The 25462-nt window shown below is 36.1% G+C and overlaps 1 protein-coding gene across 1 annotated transcript in view; it reads left to right on the top strand.

Annotated features, from left to right (window-relative positions):
* CNTNAP2 (contactin associated protein 2) overlaps nucleotides 1-25462 on the top strand; it is a 2049865-nt gene that overhangs the window by 1053623 nt on the left and 970780 nt on the right. Inside the window, exon 9 of the mRNA XM_057731238.1 lies at nucleotides 21706-21855. Coding sequence (XP_057587221.1) covers nucleotides 21706-21855 — 150 coding nt within the window. The remainder of the gene's footprint in view (nucleotides 1-21705; nucleotides 21856-25462) is intronic.

Genomic DNA, 25462 nt, shown 5'->3' with positions numbered 1-25462 from the left:
CCCTCCTACCTCATGCCAGGCATTTATAATCCTGGTCAACGTGTTACAGACCCTCTGGAGCCGGTCTGCAACACCACCCTCCTGCCCAGTGGTGCTTGCACCGATGGAATGAGATGCTTCAGAAGCAAAGGAAAGCTTTATTTCCCGATCAAGGAATGGAGATGTGTGGGCTGCACTGCACAGGCTCTTCACCCAGGTTGTGGGCGGGGCTGCTTTATAGGGATCTCGTGGAGGGGGGCGGGGTGGAGTTCTCGCGGGGCTGCACAAGCATGCTGCTCACGGCCCAGATGGCAGTGCCGGGCGCAGCGTCTCTGCACACGGCCCGCCGCCGCCATCTTGGGCTGAGGTGTTGTGCGCGGAGCTTCTGCACACGAGCTGTGACACATGAGGTGAGGTGCTGGCCGCAGCCGTTTTGCACCAGGAGCTGCTGCCTGACGTGCCGGGTGCAAGGCATCTGCCCTCAGCCCCCTGTGAACGAGTGAAATTAGAGCGCAAAGGAAAAGAGAAAAAAAGGTTAGGCTTTATCTTATCACCCAGATTCTGTTTCTATTTCCTGGGAATTGTTAACGGGCTCTCCTGGTTTCCCCACATCACCAGACCGGCCTGGGAATCAGCCAGTTTACATGCTAAGTGCTCTGAGAGTGACATCACCGGTGACGCCGTCCTTAGAGCGATGCCGCTATTACTGAGCTTTATTAGTCAGAGTGGAAAATGTTACTGTTTACAAGGTGTTCGGAAGAGGTCTGTCCTCACTTGTGCAGGTGCCGCCTGAGGAAAGGGATAGGATCTGTTCTTAAAACCCGTCTGCGTAGCAGAGTGAATTCAACTCCACACGAAAGCAAAGTGGTCGTGCAGGGAGTTCAAGTGCACTTGTCCCTTTTTTTTTAATGATGTAAATAGTGTTTGATTGTTTTCCAAATGAAGAGCTTGATTGTAAGCTATGTCCCATGTAACCATACATCTTTTTTTTAATACATATTTTTTGGAGTATAATTCTTTACACTGTTGTGCCAGTTTCCACTGTCCAACAAAGTGAATCAGCTCTATGTATACATATACCCCCACATCCCCTCCCTCCTGAGCCTCCCTCCCACCCTCCCTATTCCACCCCCCCATCCCACCCCTCTAGGTCATCACCCATCATCGAGTTGATCTCCCTGTGTTATGCAGCAGCTGCCCACTAGCCATCTGTTTTACAGTTGGTAGTGTGTATATGTCAATGCTACTCTCTCACTTTGTCCCAGCTTCCCCTTCCCCTCTGTGTCCTCAAGTCCATTCTCTACGTCTGCGTCTCTGTTCCTGCCCTGCCACTAGCTTCATCAGTACTATTTTTCTAGATTCCACATATATGCGTTAGCATACGGTGTTTGTTTTTCTCTTTCTGACTTACTTCACTCTGTATAACACTCTAGGTCCATCCACCGGACTACTACAATCCTTGAGCCAAGACATTGCCAAAGTTGAAACACGTCTGTTTATAAACGAACGAAATCAACAGTGAAAAGAGGGCCTAGTGTCCAATTCCTGTTTGCTCGAGCTGCTTTTGAGAACTCGTTGGGAAGAAATAAACAACTGAGTTGTACACAGGAAAACAATAACAGAAGCCCTTTTCTGCCTTTGCTCAGTTCAGAGATAAAAACAGAGGCCAGACAGCCTCCAGCAAATCTGTTTCATGTTCAGGCATCTCTTCCAGCGGCCACAATCACTGGTGGAAGTCCTGCTCAATAACATGCAAATGGGTCGGCTAAAATGCCAACATTTTCATTTTGTTTTGATGACTTTCTCAGAGAATGACAATATTCAGCTTAGATTTTTTTTTTTTTTTTGTAGTGCCCTTTGGGAAAGGACATTTTCTCTTTTAAAAGCCATACAAAGCTTAAGTGAAGCAGCTTCATTTTCTCTTTCTCAGAAAGCTAACAAAAAAAAAAAGAAAAAAGACTGATGTATTACTTAATGAAGCTATTCATTGCTTAATAAAAACAAGAATTAGTAACAATAACTCTTATACTCATATGAACCTTATTTTCACCCTTTAACATAGAAGCTGCTCAGATATATTACATGTGTATCATAATTTGCTTTAAAAAAAGGGTGCTGAGAAATATAAATTTAATGAAACAATCTAAGGTATCTTTTTTTTTAAACAATGTTGTGTTAGTTTCAGGTGTACAGCAAAGTGATTCATTTTACATATGCATGTATCTATTTTTTCAAATTATTTTCCCATTTAGATTATTACAGAATATTGAGCAGAGGTCCCTGTGCTATACAATAGGTCCTTGTTGGCTGTCTATTTTAAACATAGCAGTGTGTCTTATTCATTGTTATTTTAGAAATTTGAGTGAATACCCAGTGTTAAGTCCAGCTACCAACCCTCAAGTTTTAGAAAATGCAAATAATAAGTGCAGCTTTGGAAAGTGGACAAAATCTTTGACTTGAAATCCATAACCCTGGGTCATATTTCCAAGTTTGTGACTTACTGCTAGATACAGGCAGGCTTCTTCACTTTTTGAGTCCTTTTTTTTTTTTTTTTAATATTATTTATTTATTTATTTATTATTTTTGGGGGGTATACCAAGTTCAATCATCTGTGGTTTTTTTTTTTTAATTTATTATTTTTGGGGGTACACCAAGTTCAATCATCTGTTTTTATACACATATCCCCATATTCCCTCCCTCGACTCCCCCCCCCCTTGAGTCCCCCCCACCCTCCCCGCCCCAGTCCTCTAAGGCATCTTCCATCCTCGAGTTGAACTCCCTTTATTATACAACAACTTCCCACTGGCTATCTATTTTACAGTTGGTAGTATATATATGTCTGTGCTACTTTCTCACTTCGTCTCAGCTTCCCCTTCACCCCCTGCCCCCCCCAAACCTCGAGTTCTCCAGTCCATTCTCTGCATCTGTGTCTTTGTTCTTGTCACTGAGTTCATCACTTTGAGTCTTGATTAACTCATTTGTTCATTTTCAAACTGGGGAGTAGCCCTGGTTACCCACAGAATGACTAGTTATTTGTTTTATAATGTTCACATGTAACTTTCTTCAAAGTTCATAATAAACAAAGGCTGATAAAGACCAATCTTATGAACTTCTGGTACAAGATTTTTATAGTAAATCATAAGCATGTGGTGTAGGCATTCCCTACATCAGCTATGATTATCTGCCTTGGAAGCAGGTGAATTCACCAAATTTACAAAATCTATTTGTCAAAAACTTATTTTAAAGACTATTCTTTCTTAAAGGCAATAGATGCATTAATAATCTATGCTCCGGGGATCTGTGTATGGAAACAGATGATTGAACCTGGTGTACCCCCCCAAAAAAAAAAATAATCTATGCTCTATGAGGTCAGGAACTTTGATTTTGATGTAGCCCTAGTGTCTAAGGCATTACCTGTCACATAATATTGAGTAAGTGAATGACAGAATTCACTGACTATATCCTCTTTCGCTATATTCATGGGATGATTTAGTTCATAACTATATTCCTCATGAACTTGTTCTTTATGAATATATTCATTAAAAGACGGAACCTGTGACCCTAAGCTTCTCATAAATTGAACAGTCCTTAAAATACTACTAATACATTCACGTTTATTGAACCTATTTAAGAGAAATATATCCATGAATATATTCATGAGGAGAATATATCCATATTCATAGAATATATTCTAGAAGAATATTCCTTCATACAATTCCCTGATACCTTTGTAAATCTGATGAATTTAGTGAATTAGTTGTTCATGAATTGATTCTTTGGATAATAATATTTGATCAATCACTTTTAGAGAATTTGTTCTCAGTGACTTGACCAAGAGTCCCTTCTGTTGACTCTGCCTGGTGTTATCATGGGCAGATAGGTTCCTGCCTACTGGAGCTCACCACCCTCTAAACCTGGGGGCTCAGGTATCCTCCTCTGAAATCTCTGTTGAAGGAGGGACTGGACCCCTTCTTCCAAAAAGAGAGAAGTTAGAGGCCAAAGTCGACCTCAGAACAAGAGCCACTTACTCAGATCATCCCTGCTTACCATTTCACCTACTTCTCCCTGAAGTCTGTCTTCTTATTCCTTCTTTTTTGGAGACTGTGGCTTTGCCTTGGTGATTTGTTTGTAGAGGTGAATACTTAGTACAATTATTAAAGACTGAGCTACCTGCAAAGGGGACACTGGCTTTAGCTATTAGTCTTAGAGTGTGCTCTGTATCTATAGTATGTAATATGAATATAGTATGATTCTGTGTATACTCTATATATAAACAGTATAATCTATATAAATTAATTACCAGCCGCATGATTTTTTTTCTCAAGTCATGTATGCTTTTTCAAGTATATAACCACAAAGGCTTGGCCTCTCGTGGAGAATCATTGCTATTGTGAGGCACAGTTTCTGATGAAATTATTCTCTCTCAGGTATTTGAGAGCAGAAAAAAGATGAACTTTCAAACTAAGTGCACTGTGACAGTGGTCAGCTCAAGAGATCTGAGCATTAGGATGTTTGAACCACCTGGTTTTACCTTTCAGTCTAAGATACAGAGAGAGTGAATTCAAGAAAAATTGAAACAAAGAAAACCTAAAAGTGCAATTTTAAAAGGAAAGTGGTAGACACTCTAAAATTTAGAGAGAAAGCAAACGAAAAGAAAGTGAATGTTTTTATATCAGAGTTTTTTTTTCCTCCTCTTATAAGTGAAAGCAGTTTGCATTCCCTGTATCTGTGAGACATGAAAGGGCCATAATCATGTTGATAAGTTAACCAAAGACAGGAAAGCTCTTAAGTTTGAAATTAAGAAATGAAATTAGACATAATGTAAAGAATGACATCACAGTTTAAAGCCCTTGGAAGTGTCCTAAAGTCCCCTTCAGAATTTTTGTGAAGTGTTTACCTGGTCCTAGTTCCCCAATAATCTTTATTTTTCTTATACATCACAATTCATGTTAAATTAATGGCATTAATAGCCATCAGCTTTGCCAAATTACTGTTGTTTTAATATTCTAAAACTGTGCATACTTCATAAGTTTTTGATGGTTTCTGTATACATTTATCTCATGACTTTAAATAGTGGCTTCAATATTGTCTGCAATTTTACTTATTTCAATTAGGTTATACATCACATAGACTCTTATCTTGCTTTATTTTCATTGAAATATACTATACATATAGAAAATGCACATGTCATGAATGTACAGCTTAATGAAGTTTTTGAATAACTGGATACATCTATGTAAACTTCACGCAGATCAAGAGACAAATCATTACCAACACTCCAGATTGCTTCTAAAAATCAGTAATTGATTTTAGCTAGAGGGTTGCCCAACTTAGCAACCAACGCAAAACAATGTTCAATACATAACTACTCAAAAACACAATTGTGCTATAAGGTATGAAAAAAAATCCATGTATAGATGTTTCTAATGTTATCTTTAGATAGGATATGCCTTGTTAATAAGAAAATGATAAATGTTTATCTACACCGAATTTTAGGCTGTAAGGCATCCATTTTCCCACAAATTCCCTCAAATAACTCCCTTTGGGGGACTCTGCTATGTGACAGCGTCTTCCTAATCCTTTATTAGCATTCAGGGAATTTCTCCAATAAAGGACAAATGCTCTTGCCAAAAACTTTACTTCTGTTTTCAATTTGCCAGTACTTTCTGGGACTCTACCTCTTAACATTAAATCTCAGAAATGGCAAAGAATTCTCTTTCAGAATTGAAACAGTGGAAGATCATAGTTCTTTCTGTGGTGCTGGATCCACCCTCCAAGTTGGTCCGCCATCAATTTGCTCTCACTTTTCCACGAAGCTATCTGTGCCTCCCATCTTCCATCCACTACAGTACAAAAGTCAAATGACTGTCTCTGTCTTTTCAGCATGGATTCTTCTCTTTTCATCTCAGGCAACGTCTGTTCTATGCACTTTGTGTGGTCCATGACCATTGTGTTTAATGCTTACAGTCAGCCCCGGGATGTGTACGGGTTTATTCACCAAAATATAGAACTTCAGTTTTATAAGTATTGCTTTATTAATATGCTCTACATAACATTTTTTAATTGATACATCATCATTGGTTTTTCTGTTCCCCTTTGCAGTACTTGAGTGTATTGTAGTCTTCTTTTAAGTGTCTAGAGCTGAGAGGACTCTTGTAATCAACTGGTATGAGTCATTCATTTTAGTGATAAGGATTTCTGGGCAGAGAGGTAAATGTAATATTAGTGCCCATGCTATCCAAATTCTAATCCAGCTCTGTTTTAGCGTATCACACTGCACTCCTGTCTTATGTGTTCTGCAGTGAATATCACACATACGTGCACACATGTATACAAACACACACAACTTGTGGACATAATACAACTCCATGAAACCACACCAAAAAATAAATCAGCAGTTTAAAAAAATTTATGCTATAATATTAATTTTTTAAATATTAGTTTTAATTTTTTTATGTGATGCATATCATGTCCAGGTTAAAATCCACAAGAAAGGATGGATGGAATAAATCTGTAACCTCAATACATATGAAATATTTTTTATACAAATGTGATTTCAACGTGCTTACCTGTAGCATTTTTCCTCTCCTGTTTTGCCACAAAGGATGAGAAAACCTACCAAAAGGCAGTTGACACTCAAAAAGGATTGTTGAATTGAAGATTGCAGGAGAGAGTAGTTCATAAATAGCTGAAGATGTGCCCTTCATGGTTCAGTGCTCATTAGTAGTCTAGTTGGAGGAAACGACACTGGGCTGAAATACGCAGAAGCTGCCTCTCACACTAGGAGTCATGTAGTAGAGCAAGTAGGAGACAGGTTGGCAGAAAAATAACTACTTGTGCAAAGTAGGGCCTGAATCTTTGCTTATGTTCATGACCTAGGTACAATAGCTATGGCCTACCTTCAAGTAAAGGATGAAAATTGTTTAGTGGCAAGTATAAAAACAGAAGGTCCTATTAAAGGGGAGTAATGCAGAATTATCTGAAATGAGAAACTATGGTTTTATTATGCCTTTTGTGATGCAATTTAAAAATAATGATTTATATTCAAATCATAAAGTATTGTACCTGAACATAATATTTTAAGGTATCTACTCCATGCCAGGACTCTGCTGCTGATTCTCCTCTGAACTCAGAAATTTCTGAACCCCTGAGTGTCTGGATACAGTCTCTAAATTAAAGACAGTTTTCTCACGGGAGTTATCCAGTATACACAGGTATAAAAAGGCTGTTTTAATCAAAACCACTTAAATTCACAACTCTCTATGGTTATGACAAAACCAACACTTTGGGATATATTTAGAAGAAAAAAAGGAATTTTGTTATATGTACTGTTTTAAAGAAAGCCAATCTTAAATTCTGACAATTGTTCATTTTAAGCTTTGAATTTGTTTTATTATCAAAATTTAGAAAAATGAGAAAATGGATTCAAGAATTAACCTAGGCTAAATTACTATTATTATCTTCATGTACGATGTTCCTATTATTCTTTCTCTAAGATATTCTTTTTGCATCACTTCTATAATGCTAATGGGACAGAACAGAAACAGTCATTGACCGATAGTGCCATGTAGCTCTGTTTTCTCCCTAATGTGCAGGAGGACAGGAACTATGTGCCTTTAGGACATGGATGAGATAAGCTACTCTGTAATCTTTCTAATATTCATGAGAGGGATCACGCTGGCTGGAAGGATGGGTGATTGACAGTTTTAGCAGCATATTGTGGTCAGGCTGTGGGAAACAAGGGAGTGCCAACCTTTGGGATTACCTGTCGTCAGAGACCCCAGCTGGATCCCCAGATCATCTCAACTACATTTTGCCTTCCTCATTTATCTTTCACTTCTTTTTTTCTGAGCTATATCACTCCAGTTTATAAAATATAGGGAAATGTTTCATAGCAATTATAAACATGTATGTAAAGATATTTAAACCTCATTAGAGGGTACAGTAAGGCAAACTTTTTGAGACCAAGAATCATCATATTTATTTTTATATCCTCTACAATGTTTCACATAGGTATGCCCCCAGAAAAAGAGGAATTGATTTGAATATCCTTGCCATTTAGGCAGTGTCGATTTCCTATAAATAGAGATGATTTTTGTGCCTTTAGAGAAAAATTGTACTATATTGCAATTTATCTGAGACATGTGGAACAAAGATAAAAGACTAAATATAACTTAGTTAATTTAGATTTAAGAAATCAGTTGTAATATTAGTAGTGATAACTTATTTTCCCAAAATGGTATAATAATCATTTCACAACAACTTTCTACTTAAGACAGAAACAAAATAGTGACTGTAAATAATTATAATAAATATTTAAGCTTAAAACCAAATAACTGGAATATTTATTTAAAACAACAAATTAAGGAACAGAAACTATAACTTATAAGCTATTCAATGTAAAAAGTAGAATGTAAGAAAAGGAATGAACCTGAAAAGGATAAATGAATGGATAGTATTCTCATTGCCCAATAAAGTCAGTGATACAAGTAAAAGGTGATGGCTTATATAAACCAGGTTCTTAACCCGAGAGAAGAGCTAAGCCCCTGACATTATATACAAATTTTGGTTATATATGAATAAGGATTTTTCTTAGGACAGGATTCATACCTTTCTTCAGATTTTCAACATAGACTATTACTAAAATTCTTCTCCTGCATAGCTGAGCAACTCAAGGATTCTATATTCTCACTCCTCGCATTCCTTACCTACCATATTTTGCTCACCCAACTTACAACTATCCCTGACCTCCATGTTCCCAAATCTCATGTCCACAACCCATCCTTGTTTTATTTAATATCTCAGAAGCACTTAAGAGATTTAACTAGTCCCTCTTTCTTGAGCCAGTCTCTTCACTAACATCATATTCTTCTGGTTTCTTTCCTATTTTACTGGCTATTCTTTCCCAGTCTCCTTTCCTGGCCCCTCATCCTCTTTCCAACTTCTAAAGTTCAGAGCACTCCAAGACTCAACCGAAACTCTCTTCTCTGTCTCAAAGCTCTCTCTAGGTAACCTTATTTAATCCCATGATTTATGCTCATGACATCAGATTTTTATGTCCGAAAACCTTACTTCTTCCTTGGGTTCCAGACACAAACGTATAAGCCCCTCCCTGACTTCAGATGCCTAGTGAAACAACTCACTTCCCCAGCCTCTCATTAGTTAGTTAAATGTCTTTGATTTCCACTCAGTTGCTTAAGTTATACATTTTTCTCTTTCTCAAGCTTTCGATAATCAATTAATGACTAAGATCTGTCAACTGTACCTCTGAAATAGATGACAAGTCTGACCACTTTTCTCAGTGTTAACCTCTGTCCAAGCCTTCATTGTCTCTTGTCCTAACCAGTCTAAGAGCTTCCTAATAGGTCTCCCTCCTTTCACCCTTGCCACCCTAAATCCATTCACTGTACAGTAGCTAGAGTATGTCCTTAAAATAGCATTATGCAGCTTTCTGCATAAACATTAGGTTTACTGTCACACTTAACACTTAATCTTCTAATTACAGCTACAAGGCCCTTAATTTATCATACTTCTGCCTATCTTTTTGCTCCCATTTCTCAGTCCTTCCCCCTTAATCTCTATACTCAAACCACTGCAGTCATCTTAGGGCATTGTACTACAGAACACCAAGCATGTCTCCCTTCAGGGCCTTTGCATCAAATTATCACATGACTGGCCTCTTCTTATCCTTTAGGTTTAAATTCACTGTCACCTCCTCAAAGAGCTCTCCCTTGTCAATCAGTCTTATCCCATGAATCTCTCTATCACAATGTCTGTTTTACTTCTGTTATAGCATTATCACCATCTGAAATTGTACCTATGAACCTGTTCATTATTTGTCTATTGTCTGTCTGCACATAAGAATATAAGCTCCAAGAGGGCAGGACCTTGTCTTCTTCACCTTATATCCTGGTGCCTAAAACAATGCCAGTTACACATAGGAGATCAATAAATGAGTTCAGAATAAAACTCTAGAAGAACTTAAGCTGGTGGAGGTAAATTTCCATGTTTTTCTCTTAGATTCTGAAAAGTTAAACTGAAAGGCAGGCTGCCAAATCTCCTCCATCAACAAAAATCAGAGAATTCAGCATGTGATGATCATCACTTGCTTCTTCTTTTTATAAATACTTTTTCACCTTCAATAATAGCATCATGGTAATCAGAATGCTATGCAGTTATTTATGATAAAAACTAGAGTAAAATATATCAAATATTACGTGTAATGTCTCTTGGTGTAATGTATCTTTTTTCTCTTTATTATACTTATTTAGTTTTCCAAATTTTCTCCAATAGGTTTTATTTTAAAGATGAAAAAAATTATACAAATTCTCTGCTTATGACCTGAAATCTATTTGAGCTACCACTACTTAATGTGCCTTTATCTGCCCTATGCAGACACACACACAACCCACAAAATATGATGTCTTCCTTCTGTAAAATTTTGAAGTTTCTTTTCTTTGTATATACATGTAGTTGTCTTTGTACATGTATGGCAAAAATAATAATGATAAAATAAAAGCTACTACTAGCTATTGATATTATAAGGTGACTCATATACGTTATAGCACGTGGATTATTTATAACAATTGTCTGACATAGTATTATGTCTTCTTCTGTAAGTGAAGAAGCCAACTTGCAGAGAGGTTTAATAACTTGCTCACAGTAAAACAGCTAGATTTTTCTAGAGCAGAGATTATTTCAGACTTACCTCTGTATCTCCAGTGCTAACATGGTGCCTGGGAAATAGTGGGTACTCAACATGTATTTATGCATGAATGGAGGAGTGAGGTTGGCGTTTGAATCCAGATATGGATGATGCTCAGACACTTTACTGCTATACCACACTGTATTTTTGGGCTGTCTATATGTGTATGTTAATCAGAAGTCCTATGAATTAAAATCTTCTTTTATAAATTAGCAATAACTTCTTATTTAAGGCAATTATATTACATTTTATATTAAAGACTGGATAAAGCACTGGAATGAAGAAATATAAATGCCAAAATTGGTACATGAACTGGAGTCCTTGACTGATAAGATGTATTAAAGATGATATTTACATAATCATATTACTAATAAAGATACTTGCTTTGGAAGATTGTCTCAAAAAAAGTCATCATTAGACTAGTCATAAATCTTTGAATAAGATTTTGAAGTATAATGATCTTTGCCTTTTGGCTGGGAAGCAGTAATGGTTGAAAAAATTTTTAGGGATTTTTACATGAAATTTTAGTCTTGGAGTAGTTATTTTAAGTTTTTTAACATCCTAAAATATTGACATCCAAAAGTTAAACGTAGTAGTTCAGAATCTTGCTTGGTTTCCCCTGTTTAATAGCCAATAATGTTATGTTATATATTGGGTTTCTCATTGTTTGGTAATGCAGTAAACAAAGCATAAAGTGGTCACTGAATAAAATTTAGTTGAATTTAAAAATGAATATCATCATTCCTTTTATCCAATTTAAAATGTTTATATATTTTTGAGGTAAAAATTATAAAATACAGTTGATTTTTCATTATTCATGGTAGTTATGTTCTGCATAGTCATTGCAAAGAGTGAATTAGTGAATACTGAACCATTGCTCCTGCAAGAAATATAGGGTTAGGTTCCTGAAAGCCTCTGGTGACAACATTTGCATCAATACATAATCTCATTTTTGTATTTGCATCAATACAAACCTTGATTTATGTATTTCTATTTAAAGTTACCTAGTTTAATGCATATGATTGATTCATTAATATTGAATTCACAATCAACAGCATTATAACTTATATCTGAAAAGAGTTTAACTAATTTGTAAGGCACTTCACAGCCTTCTTGCACTTAGGAACACTAAAGAGCATTTCAGCACCACATTCGGGGACCACTTTAAATGGAAAAATTGACAAGTAGAACAAAAATACAAAACAACATGGCACTAAGTATACAGTGAAAAGAACACTTGATTACGGGATAAGAGCTGAAACAAGAAGGCAAAGAGATGCCTTATGTGACCTCAGTTGGGAACTTGTGAATCAGGTGACTCCAATTTTTCACCAATCTGTTAATGCAGGAGTCCGTGAATGACCGTGATGCACCACAAATATTGATTTGGGGTTAGAAATAAATTTTAGCAGTAAGGTGAATTCGCAAGTACTGAATCCACAAATGAGAATCAACTCTGTGAAATGCACAGATCTTAATACAGTTCAGTGGATTTTGATAAATATATACACTTACGCAACCAACACTCCAATCGAAATGTAGAACATTTCAATACCTCAGAAAGTTTCTTTGTGCCCACTTGCACCCTCCCCCATAGGCAACTATGTCCTGATTTCTATCACCATAGAATAGTTTTGCCTGTTCTAAAATATAAAAGGATTCATTCAGTATGTTATTTTTGTGTGTCTACACTCTTTCATGCAAAACAATGTTGTTTGAACCACTAGTTCATTCTTCATTACTTAGCAACATTTCCTTTTTGAATATACACTGGACGGTTATACAATTATTTCCAGTTTAGGTCTATTATGAGTAAAGCTGCTGAAACATTCCTGTACAAGTATTTTTGTAACATGCATTTTGATTTTGGGGGGGAGATACTTAGCAGGAAAATTGTTGGGTCATAGGATTAATATATCTTTAACTTTATTTAAAAACTATCAAAGAGTTTTCCAAAGGGGTTGTACGATTTTGCATCCCACCAGCAGTGCATGAGAGTTCAAATTGATCCAGATCCTAGTTCTTTTAAGTTTTAGCCACTGAAGTGGTGTAAAATTGTATGGTGTGACTTTAACATCCCTGATGACTAACAATGTCAAGAAATGTTTCATGTGATGGGTAATTGATTTACCTTTATTTGTTATGTGACTTTTGCCCATTTTTGTCTTCCAGTTATTGGCGTATAAGACCTTTTAGTGCATTTTACTATGCTCCATTTCAGATATATATGTTGCAAATATTTTCTTCTGGTCTCTGTCTTGCCTTGAATTTTCTTAACCATGTCTAATGATGAGTGGAAATTTTTAATTTTGATGAAGCCCAATTTATCAAGGGATTTTGATGTCCTCTAAGACAGCGGTTCCCAACCTTTTTGACACCAGGGAGTGGTTTTGTGGAAGACAGTTTTTGCACAGAGCGGGGCGGGGGCAGGAAGGGGAGGTTTATGCAGTCACGTGAGGGATGGTTCAGGAGGTAATGAGAGTGATGGGGAGAGTTGTGGAGCAGTAGATGAAGCTTCCTTTGTTTGCTCACCTGCCACTCACCTCCTACTTTGCAGCCTGGTTCCTAACAGGCCTGTTACCCCCAAAGTCCTAGTCTATGTTATCTTTCAGAAGCTTTATAGTTACACTTTTGCGTTTGGGTCTAAAATCCATGTAGAATTAATTTTTGTGTGTTGAGTAAAGTAGTAATTGAGATACATTTTCTCTTTACTTATTCAGTTGTTCAGGCACCATTTTTGGAAAAAACAAAACGAACAAAGAAACAAACAAAACATCACCTTTTCTTTCTCCGTAGAATTTCCTTAGAGCCTTTGCCAAAAAACAATGGACAGCATATGTTTGGATCTGGTTCTGACTTCTTTCTTTTTTTTTATAATGTGCATTTGTACCCTTATTTTATTTTATTTATTTTTAAATAAATTTATTTATTTATTTATTGGTTGTGTTGGGTCTTCGTTGCTGCACATGGGCTTTCTCTAGTTGCAGCGAGCGGGGGCTACTCTTTGTTGTGGTGCGTGGGTTTCTTATTGCTGTGGCCTCTCGTTGCAGAGCACAGGCTCTAGGCGCATGGGCTTCACTAGTTGCAGCGCATGGGCTCAATAGTTGTGGCTCACGGGCTCTAAAACGCAGGCTCAATAGTTGTGGCACACGGGCTTCGGTGCTGCGTGGCATGTGGTATGTTCCTGGGGCAGGGCTCGAACCCATGTCCCTTGCATTGGTAGGTGAATTCTTAACCACTGCACCACCTAGGAAGCCCTGGTTCTGATTTCTTTCTGAAATACTATAGCTGTATAACAAGTCTTCAAATCGGATGATAAGTTTTCTACTTGTGTTTTTCTTTTTGATAATTTTGAATACTTAAGGTTTTAAAAATTCCTTATAAATTTTAGAATCTTCCCGTTTTATTTCTACAAAGACTAGTGTTGGAATTCTGACTAAGATTAAATAAATAAATCTGTTTAAATCTTTTAATTTCCTTAGCAATGGTTTGGAAGTTTCGGTGTGAAAATTTTAAAGCTCCCCAAATGACTCTAAGGTGCAGACAATGTAATAAAAACTATTAATCTGGGCTCTTTCTTTCTCAAAAGATTCTGAGTGCCTGAAAGGAAAGAATTCATCCCATCTCTAAGATTCCACATATTAAATTAGTGAAGGAGTCATATCTAGCAACACACAAAAATGTGATGCAGTTGGTTCTCCCCAGTGTGTATTTCTAACTTAAAGCTTCCATTCAAGTGGTTCTTTCAGAACAGACATTCCAAAGTGACTTTCTGTCTATACCTACACCAAGGAGCATTTGACAATTTCTTCAGCTTAAAAAAATAAAAGTATTTTGTGCCTACCCAAGCATTGTATTACATGTTCTGTCTGATTGCAGTTGGTCATATTTATATGGTTTGGATTGATGTGTAAAAGTGAGCAAGATTAAATTGGGTCAATTTCCTTATGGGATTTATATAGATAACATAAGCAACAGTATGTGGCATATCTATATAGAAATGTATATTCTCTCTTTTCTTCTTATTGCGTAAATAGGTAACTGATAACGTATGAGATATAGCATTAGCACCTCAGAGAATACTATAACTGCCTAAAGATGGATTTTGTAGTCTCAGAGATTTTTCTCTCAATATTAAATGTCGAGCGAAAGACTGAAAACTCTAGTCAGTGTAATTTTATTTGAAGCATTTTCAAACAGATGTTACATCTTGGTTTGTGACTATATTTTAAATACTTTCTTTTTTTCAATATTCATTAAACCAGTCTTTTCTTTTGTCTCTAATAAGAGAAACATCTGTTTCTTCTTGTTCAATCAAAGCAACCACCTCAAGAGTCTTACTTTAAAAATAATACCATTAGAAAGTCAACCTGGATAGAATATGCTTCATTAATGTTTTACATTTGCATACAAAACAAGTTTTTCTAGCAGTTATAAGTTAGGAAGATGTTAGATAAAATATTGTAAAACAATTTAGTTATTTTATGAAAAAATTAAAGCCAGAAGCTGGAATAGGGTTTCAAAGATGTTGGTTTCGGGTTAAAAACTCTCCTTGTAAACATGTCAGTTTTCTTTTGTAATGTAGAGTTGAAAGGTTTTTATAATTATGAATTAATGAATAACTGGAGGTATCTATTACAAAGTAAATTCAGATAATCTTTAAATATAAAAGTACATCAAAATTGTTGAATAGTATATATTTTTAAAATAAAAATACTTTGGAGAATATGTACTACAGTTTATATCAGTCTCCCCAAAATTAGTCATCAGGGGAATTCCTTGCTTGGAATTGGATTTAACTTTTGGAAATATTCCACAGACATTTAGAACCACATCTATTGAATAATCTAGTTGAAAACAAAACACATTCTGGGGAGATGAAAGTACATCTGTGACTATGAAGAAATAAGACCTATTTTATTGTATAGCTCAAAGTTGGCTTTAGAAATTGTTGACCCTGATATTTACAAGAGATGTATATTCAGCTACCTTCTCAAATCCGCAAATTCCTCAAGACTTCTCTTGTACTATAGAATTCATATGTGGAGATGGGTATTTATTCATAAAGAAAACCAATTTTTATTCATTTTATAATAGTTAATACTTACAGAATTAACATAAAACAACCCAAGTTGGTATTTAGAGAGCTAGTCTTACTGAATACAAAACAATAGTTAATATCTATTGAGAGTGAACTTACTATGTGCCAGGCCCTGTTCTAAGTGACGATATATACACTTAATCTTCACAACAACTCTGTGAAATAGATACTGTTATTATTCCCATTTAATAGAGAAGGAAGCTGAGGCTTAAAGAGGTTAACTTGCTGAAGACCCAGCTATTGGGTGAGCAGAAATGAGATTTATATCCAGATGTCTGACTTCAGAGTCTATGCCCTAGACCTTTATGCTATTCTGCCTCTCTGAGGGTGAGTCTGTAATTTCAGACACCCCTGGCTTCTAATCCACCTCCGTCTCTTGTGGAGCTCGTTACACGTCACTGCAAATGAAAGGCAATCCCCCAGTTTCCCACCAAGATAATTAAGAGTATCTTTTAACTTAACTTGCATATATAAACTTTTAGGGCTGTGGGTGAAAATGTCTCTAATATTTAATTACTATTTTTTAAATTACATAATTTAGAAAGTTCATTTTTCACTCTCACTTTTTGCAAATAATTTTGTTCGAATTTCTTCATGTGCAGCTTTAACATCAGTGTCTTTGTCATAATTTTGTGAGTCATCAGACACATTTTTGCAGCACAAATCCTCTTCAGCTCTAAACTGAATACAGAAAATTTCCCCCATGTCTAATGCTGTCACTGGACATGTTTTTCTGTTTCAAGTGCCTATTAGCATAATGTTAGGACACTTTTTTTTTGGTTGTTTCATAAGTATATATTCATGATCTCCATGTTAAGAGTTATTATTATATTGTTGTCCTGTTTAGAAGGTTTATTTGTAACTACACCAATATTTGTAATTGCAATGCAATAACTCCCAAAGAAAAAGTACTACATTTAAGTCTCAACTTTTTTCTTTGTAAAATGGGACTCACCAGTCTTCTTTGTTTTTTGACTTAATGATACAGATACAGATATCTATTGAGAACGAACTTACTATGTGCCAGGCCCTGTTCTAAGCAATGATATATACACTTAATCCTCACAACAACTCTATGAAATAGATAGTGTTATTATACCCATTTATATTCCCACTGTTTCCTAAGTGCTAGGCACTGTTCTAATGCTTTGCAAACCCTACTTCATCTACTCCTTAAAACCAATCTATCAAGTGATACTAATATTTACATTTTAGAGAAGAGAAGCCTGAGGCACAGAGAGGTTCAGTAAATTGCCCAGGTTGGCAAGGGCCAGAGCAAACACAGGCAATCCGACTCCAGGGTCAGTCCTCTTAGCTACCACACTATTTTCCTGCCCTTGTGCCACCTTGATGCTCACTGTTGAGAAAAGGCAATAGATTGACACACACAGAGTTAGGTAGTGCCAGGCACACATGTGGCTCTTAGGGAATGTTAGCCGTATGAGACATGGGTCTCTTGCTTAAATATCAGTAACTAGCATCCGTTTTTGGTCTGGTCCGGAGTCACTCTCCAGTCACCAAGACGCCACCGTGTCTGGGATTATGGGTCCCTGGTAAGTCTCTCCATTCCCTGGGACATTCATTGCTCTAGAATATTGAGTGAAGGGATACCATCTCTTTAATAACAAATGGGAAGTGATGCCTTAATCCTGTTTGGTGATGTGTTCTTTGTAATAAAACTTGGAATGATACATTTTTTTCTTAATATTGTATTGGTATTATAAGTGTATATTTTATGAGCAACTGCAGTATTCTGAGTGAATTTTATATGTTAAATTCCAAAAGCTCTTAAATTTCATTAATGTTCTGTTTCATATGAATTAAAAAATTACTAAATAATACTGTTAATTTTTAAAAATGTCTCAGAGTCTATTCCATACAGCTTCTCTGAGGCAAAACTAGTTCTGTACTACTTCCCCATGGCAGGTGGCCCAGGAAATGATAGAGGCAAAACTCATTAGTCCATGTTTCATACAAAGTTGTTCAGGTCTCCCTTGCGCTGAAAGCAATGGACACAAGCAGAGGGAAATTATGCTGAAACTATGGCATCTTCTTTTTTCGCACCATAAAATTTAATGGCTGAGTTCTGAGTAGTGGGAAAAACTATTGTTTGAGTACAAAAGGTCTGGATTAGGATCTCAACTCTACAAACTGACAAAAGATAGCATGTTCAAGATCATTGACTGATCCACTCATTATAAAATGAAGGGCATAAACACACAGTTTTCTTTGCTGAGTTTCACAAAGTATGGAGATGATTTAAATGAATACTCCTGGGCTTACTTTAATATGCCTTAGGGAAATAATGCTATAATTTGCTTCTCAAACTTATAAAATTTCCATTCAAATTACAATTTTAAGGGAAAAACATCAATGTAAGAAAATACTAAAAGACCTGCAGTAGTGGGATCTTCCATTAAGACAAAAATCTGATGATGCAAATGCTGAAAGTTGGTAGGTGAAACTGGATAGTATCTCAGTTTATTTATAACCCTGGTGCTGTATGAGACAAGGGTACCCCAGAAACTGAGCTCCCTCCAGATGTGGTGGCTAATGGGAGAGAGAGAGAGAGAGAGAGAGAGAGTGTGTGTGTGTGTGTGTGTGTGTGTGTGTGTGTGTGGTATAAGAGAACTCTGATCATGGATACAGAGTCTATATACCATGTTTAATTGTTGTTGGTTTTTCTTTGTTTGTTTGTTTGTTTGCTGTTTATAAGAACTCAGCTTCTAGAACTAGATGTATCTGAGTTCCAATTCTCAGTTCTGACATGTACCACATTTAGGAATGCCTAAACGTTATTAAATTCAGTTCTCTCAACTATTTATTGGGGATAGTAATTTAAAATTTTTTTTCTGTGAAATATTGTTTTGAACTGTCAATGTTAATCATCAAGAGGTATGCCTCAGCAATCTGTGATAGGAATGGGCCCCAAATATAATGAAGTTCATTCTTCAGGGGGGCAAGAATGACCCAATTGCTCAAAGGAAAATATGTCACGCCTTAAAATTTTTCTTTATCCACATGTTATATTAAAAAAAACCCTCTTGACGATTAACTTTAACAGTTCAAAATAATAATTGGAATTAAAATGAATAGAAGTCACAGCTTCAGCTCAGATGCAGCAGTGGCTGCTATCTACAAGGCTGCTTTTATCTGAGGTCCAATTTCTCTAGTAATTAAGTTTCTTGAAAAAGTAAAGTAACTTTTTACTTTAATCTGATGATGGAATAATAGACCTTTTTGTCATGAACAGTTAAGCTGGTGATTTTCTCTTTATAAATTAATTTTATGATGAAGTTTTCATTGGAATTTTTAGAGCGGCTTTCTGGTCTACCGTTTAGAACAGATAGCCCTGTCACTGAAGATAGCTTGTAAGTGACTTCCTCTGAGTGTGTGATTATTTAGGCTTAAACATTTATAACATTACTGTCTTTGTGACCATGCCCTAAAATTGCATTTCAAAGCAGGATTCATCACATCATAAAGGCAAAAAGAAAAGCCAAAATCAAAACCGTACACTTCTATGGCTAATTAACACTAACGCCAGCTTTATACTTTAAAGGAAAATGTTACAGTGAAGGTACAGTCTTCCATGAGTCAGTTCTGCGGGAGAATCCGAAAGCAACCTACTGGAGAAGGAATTGTTTCAGTAAACACTGTTACTTGTCAGACAGCTAGCTGACTTTACTTTTAGGATAAGACTATATTTACATAGTAATTTCACAGTCCAAAAAAAAGAATTTATTTATTTGTACTTATACATTTCATAATTTGAATATTGTTTAGTATTAATTACTTTGGAGCTGGGTTTTCTGTTTTCCTTCATTGAAATAAAATGTGCTTGATAAGTATTTCTAAGTTAAAATTTGAAAATCCTAAAAAATATACCTGAGGGGTGATTATTTGTAATGATATTTACTAGTATAATTAGTTAATACTACGTATATATAACTATCTTCAAGCCCAAAGAGGCTTAATTTTTTTCTTTAAAATGGTATTTCTGTTGAATTATGTAAACCAATCACTAGTTGATGCTTTTTCTATAAAGGACAACACAATAAATAGTTTAGGCTTTGTGGACCATGCAGTCTCTGTAGCAAATTTTTGATTCCGTAGAAGAGACAATATGTAAACCAATGAGTTTGGCTGTATTCCAGTAAATTTTATGTGGACACTAACGTTTGAATTTTATATAATTTTCACATGTAATTTAATATTGTTATTCTTTTTATTTATGTTCAACCATTTAAAATGTGAGAACTATTTTTAGCTCTCAGGCTGCACAGAAACAGATGGCATCAGGCAGTATTTGGGCTATAAGCTATGGTTTTCAGACCTCTGATCAGAGGCTTGGAGCCATCATCCGTGCTTCATTGGTTTTCTCTCATTCCACTTTTGGATATCTTTACATACTATTCTTTTTTTTTTTTTTTTTTTTTTTTTTGTGTGTGAGGCTGAAGTGCACCTTCAATAACTTATACCTATGAATTCTAGATTAGGCCCTCTGGAGCAGTCTAGATCAAATTATTTTCCCTTTGCATAGGCCTTTATAAGGTGAAAGAAAGCCACTCTGACTCAGATTTCTGTGTCTCTTAGTGCTCCTTAAACTCTTTTCAGATACTTTTGTTCAAAGGCTGTACTCTCTTTGCTCTTTTAATTTTCTAATTATCATTTGTAAAATGAACACAAGCTGAACAGAAACTTTACATTATTTTCTGTCTAATGGAGAACTAAATAGATTTTCTGTTTCTGAAGACCTTGGTACTAGGCAAGAGTGAAATGTGATTGTTAGGGAGTTGTGGCTTTATTGTGTTTGTGTTTATCTGTTTAAATATAACTTAATTCATTATAAAGATATCTTATTTGTAAATGATCAGATAATCCTGGTGTCATCTCCCACACCTATTAGTGGTCAGTTATCACAAATAACTGCTGTAGGGAAGGAAAACTTGTCCTTTATTCCCTTCTAGGTTCTTTGGTGGTCTAAGAATTAAATTGACGTAAGACAGATTAGCAGGAGGGAAACAAATATAATTTCGTATGTATGGGAGCTCTCTGAAATATGGGACTCCAAGAAGTAACCAATGCAGACAGACTTTATACCTTTTAGACAAAGAAAAAAGTAATTTTGTGAAGAATTGACAAGACAAAGAAGTTTGGGCTTGGGGTGGTAAATTAATGAAGAAGTAACGAGGTGTGTTTATACAGCCTTCTTGGCCCTAACTTCCCTCTCTCTAGTGATAGGGAAGACTTGTACTCTCCAGGTACAGGAGGGTACCTTTCACATAAGAGATTTATCTCCTGCTTTCAGAGGGACAAAGTAGGGTCAGAGCATTCTTATTGCACTGGATGTTTCTTAAGTAACCTTAGTTCAAAATAACTAATATGCTGAAATGGCATATTTGGGGTGGCATATTCTGTTCCCCTTCACTGCACTTATGCATTTATTCTTTAGTCCTTCATTTCTATTAGCTATACTTGCCAGATGTGCTTATTGAGAGACAATGACAGTACAAAAAAAATAGTTTTTAAAAACAGAGCAACATTAGATAAAATTATAAATCCTTTTTCATATGAGAGTGAAGTCTAGTGAAGCTAACCAGAAAATAAGTTATTAAATTAAAATAGTTCATCATCACCTCCCAAACAACTTAATTCACCCCATTCATTTTCTCACATACCCTGATGGCACATTATTTCCCGACTTGATTGGGTTATGTTATCCTGTATTTGGTCTGGTGGAGGATAGAACTACTTAAAATATTAAAGAAACATGAGATATTAACTGTAGATACAGTGAATTTTCCTAGATGAAGGTATATTAATTTTTACTTACAAAGCTCTAAGTGTTGATATTAAAAATTATCTTAAACTAAATCATCTTAAGAAAAGAAATTGTCTATTCTCTTGTATCTAACAGGTTCCGGTTTGAATGACGGCCAGTGGCATGAAGTCCGTTTCCTAGCTAAGGAGAATTTTGCTATCCTTACTATCGATGGAGATGAAGCCTCAGCAGTTCGAACTAACAGTCCTCTTCAAGTTAAAACTGGCGAGAAGTACTTTTTTGGAGGTAAGACTACCTTTTTTTTTAATTGGTTAACTAATACATTGCTAAAAATAGAGTTTCAATAACATTTGATTATGAAGTATTTATATTGATTCAGTGGACTCAGTGGGTCTCAGGAAAAAGCAGACAAATTCTGTAACCCCGTTGAACTAAAAGGAGGAGCAAATGTATTGTTTCTTCATGATAAAGTATTACTATGATGTCACCATATTCTTCTAGTCCATTTCAAATATTCTAAGTATAATGTGTGAGATTCTGAATCCATTCATTCTCATAATACTATTCTCAAGAATCACATCCTTGGATTATCCTTTAGTCATCTCTTGCTGTGTAACTAATTGCCGGAAACCTTAGTGGCTTAAAAGAACAAACACGTATTATCTCACAGTTTCTCTAGATCAGGAATTCATAAATGACTTAGCTGGGTGATTCTGACCAGCTGGGTCTGTCATGAGGTTATACCCAAGCTATTGGCCATGGCTACATCATTTGAAGCCTTAACTGGGCTAGAAGGCTTGCTTCCAAGAAGGTGCACTCACTTGGTTGACCGTTATTGCTGGCTGTTGGCTGGGGTGCCTTGATTCTCCTCCATGCACCTCTGATCCTTCAGGGTCTCTCTCCTTCAAGTGGTCTCCTCTGTAGATGATGGGGCAGGGTGTGTGTGTGTGTGTGTGTGTGTGTGTGGAGACAGAGAGAGAGAGTTTGAGGGAAGTGGAGAAGTAGGGTGGGAGAAGGGGAGGGGAGGGAAAAGCCAGTAAGGGGGAGAGAAAGTTTACAAGATAGAAGACATAAGGTTTTGTTGTTGTTATTGTTTGTTTTTAGTAATCCAGTCTTCTGTTATATACAATTGGAAGTCACATCCCATCACTTCTGTTATGTACAATTTATTGGAAGCAAGTCACTAAATCCAACCCACACTTAAAGCAAGGGGATTATATAGGGGATCAGAGGCCATCTGAGAGGCTGCCTAACACAGGTTGCCTTACATGAAGATATCACAAATATCTTGATTCTTAAGTAATAAAAAGATTAGCGGAAAGGAAGATTCTTTTAATGATAAATTCTACTTCTATATGTGAAAGAGTATGAGAGCACAGACCTGACATGTTTTCTAATTTGAGAAATGCATCCTGTCATAAAATGATTTTTTTCATTAATGAAATATAGGGATATCTTTTATTAAAATGCTAGGTGTGTTGCTTAGATCAATATATCTTTCGTTAGAGTATTGCCTTTCTCATTCTAATCACCCAATGTAAGATCTAAAAAACTACATTGTATCCTTAGAAAAGGCTTTGCTTTAAACTTTAAAAAAAAGTGTACCTATATTTGCCTCTGAAAATATGCCTATTAATATACCTATATCTATTTGTATATATAAATATATGTTTATATATCACTATTTTTATATATTTCTCTAACTATTAGAATAAACCTACTTGAGAACAGACATCTTTTATGTCTTGTTTCCTACTTTATCCCCCAAGGTCCTAAAAAATTTCCTGGAGTATAGTAATGACCAATAAATATTTATAAATGAATTAGTAAATTCTGAAAAATAAGCAAGGCAAACATTTTATTCCTAATTATCTAAAAGAAGAAACAGAAGTCCTTAGAGCTATGCTGACTTGCCACTGAGTCTATAGCCAGCCCCTGAATTCAAGACCTCTGACTCCTATACCCAGGTGTTTCGCCCCTCTGCATCATGATAGATGATGCATGACAACTCAGAGGTAGACATCCTGAACAAAACCTCTGCTTCTTTAATCTTCCATGGTGTTCATTGAGAGTTAAAGCTACATGCTTTTTAAAAGTCTCTCAATAAATATTTGATGAGTGGATGAAAGTCAGACAAGATGTCTTATGAGTAAATAAACTCGGCTTATTGATGTGAGAAAAAGCAACCCAATAACTAAACTGGTTTTTCTCCCAAAACATACTTAACATGATGGGCTTTTGGCCAACAATTTTCATTGCTGTCAGAAAATGGATGACAATAGTCAGTTGGAAAGCTACTGATAATCCCTACTCATCCATGAATGAGCTTGCCGAACGCTTGAGGCAAGTTTTGATCTATTTCCATCTAGATGGGTAGGCAAAAAGCTATAACCACAAATTTATGGCATAGAGTTTATAGGATACAAGGGTTTTATAGTGCGCTATTTACTATTGCTTTACAGATTCGGGTTTTCAAACCCAGAGGTCAGGATCATATTTCCTCCCTCTCGGGTCTTTGGTCTGCCATTGGGAAACACTGTCAGCAAATAATCATGGTGCCTCTTTGGTTATATCTTCATTGGCTGAATCCTCAGAGCGTATGAGAATCACTAGGGGAACTTGTTACAATTCAGATTCTCAGGCACCACTCTTAGAACTTTAGAATGCAGGATGCTGAGAAATTGAAGAATTCCAAACTGCAAGTGATTCTGAAACAAATAATCTGACAAACAGAAATATAACTTAGCCAATTTGTATGCATATCTATTAGATTCTTTTTGAAAAATAACATCAGCCACTGACAAGTGAGGTAAGTAAGAAATAGCTATTCTCATATAGCTTTGCCACCATGAAGCCATGAAAGGAATCCCCAGTCAGGGTCTGATGCACATACAGACACTTAATAAACGAACATTTATTAGCAAGCTGAAACAACACTGTTAATACAAACAGCTCAATGAAGTCCTAGCTCTCTGACTTGTCTTACCTTGAATAAACCGTTCTCTTCAGGCAGCTGTAGCAATATTTTAGAGGCAGGATTCAGCTACACTCAGAGCCAGTGCCAGGCTCAGGCAACAGAAAGCCTCCTAAGCTAAGAGCTGGCACAGCTTCACTTATCCAGAATCCAGAACCATCTCCACGGCTTCAGGTCACTTGAAGTCTCAGACCATTTTCACACAGGCAGTGGGTGTATCTAAAAGATGTCCTGCCAAACTACATATCCTTCATATCTTTAATTTCACCACTGAGATCTCTTTCCTAACATTTATCTACTATTTATGCTAATTAACGAACTACTGTTTTTCCCAAAGAAAACCTAACTTGACATCCAGAAAGTTGGTAAGAGGAATAGATAGCAGAAATCCTGGAGTAGTCACATCTGGAGTGGCTGCAGTGTTTTTTTTTTTAAGAACACGCTCACGACAACCTCTGGCATGTGGCTGCCTGATTAGAACACTAGCTGCCTGTGGATTGTAACTTAAAACACACACAGACACAACTTCATACTGTCTGTGCTAAAAATTTAAAGTAAGTTGCAGATGTTATAATGATGACATCTTAAGAAATATTAGGATAGTGAGAAGGAGAATTGACTTTGTTCTAAAATAAGAGCTTTGAATCATACACACCTGATTTGGGACGGTGCCTTCACTTAATTGATAGGTCATTTTAATAATTTATCTTACTTTCTTTATCAATTAAAAAGCAATAGAATCTGTTCTGTGAACATTACACAGTATCATGAATTAAACCCAGGGTCTGACCCCAGGGAATTCTAAATGCCAACTTCCTTTCCAATTCATCTGGAGTCTTTTTTTAAACTTACTCTGAGACAGCCCCTTCCAAGAAAAATTTCAGATTTCAGAGCATGTGCTCATCTAAGGCCTCTCAC

This window comes from Hippopotamus amphibius, chromosome 4 (assembly GCF_030028045.1).
Source record: "Hippopotamus amphibius kiboko isolate mHipAmp2 chromosome 4, mHipAmp2.hap2, whole genome shotgun sequence".
NCBI lineage: Eukaryota > Metazoa > Chordata > Mammalia > Artiodactyla > Hippopotamidae > Hippopotamus > Hippopotamus amphibius.
Note: the sequence above shows the minus strand (reverse complement) of the source record. Positions and strands in the feature narration are given on the sequence as shown.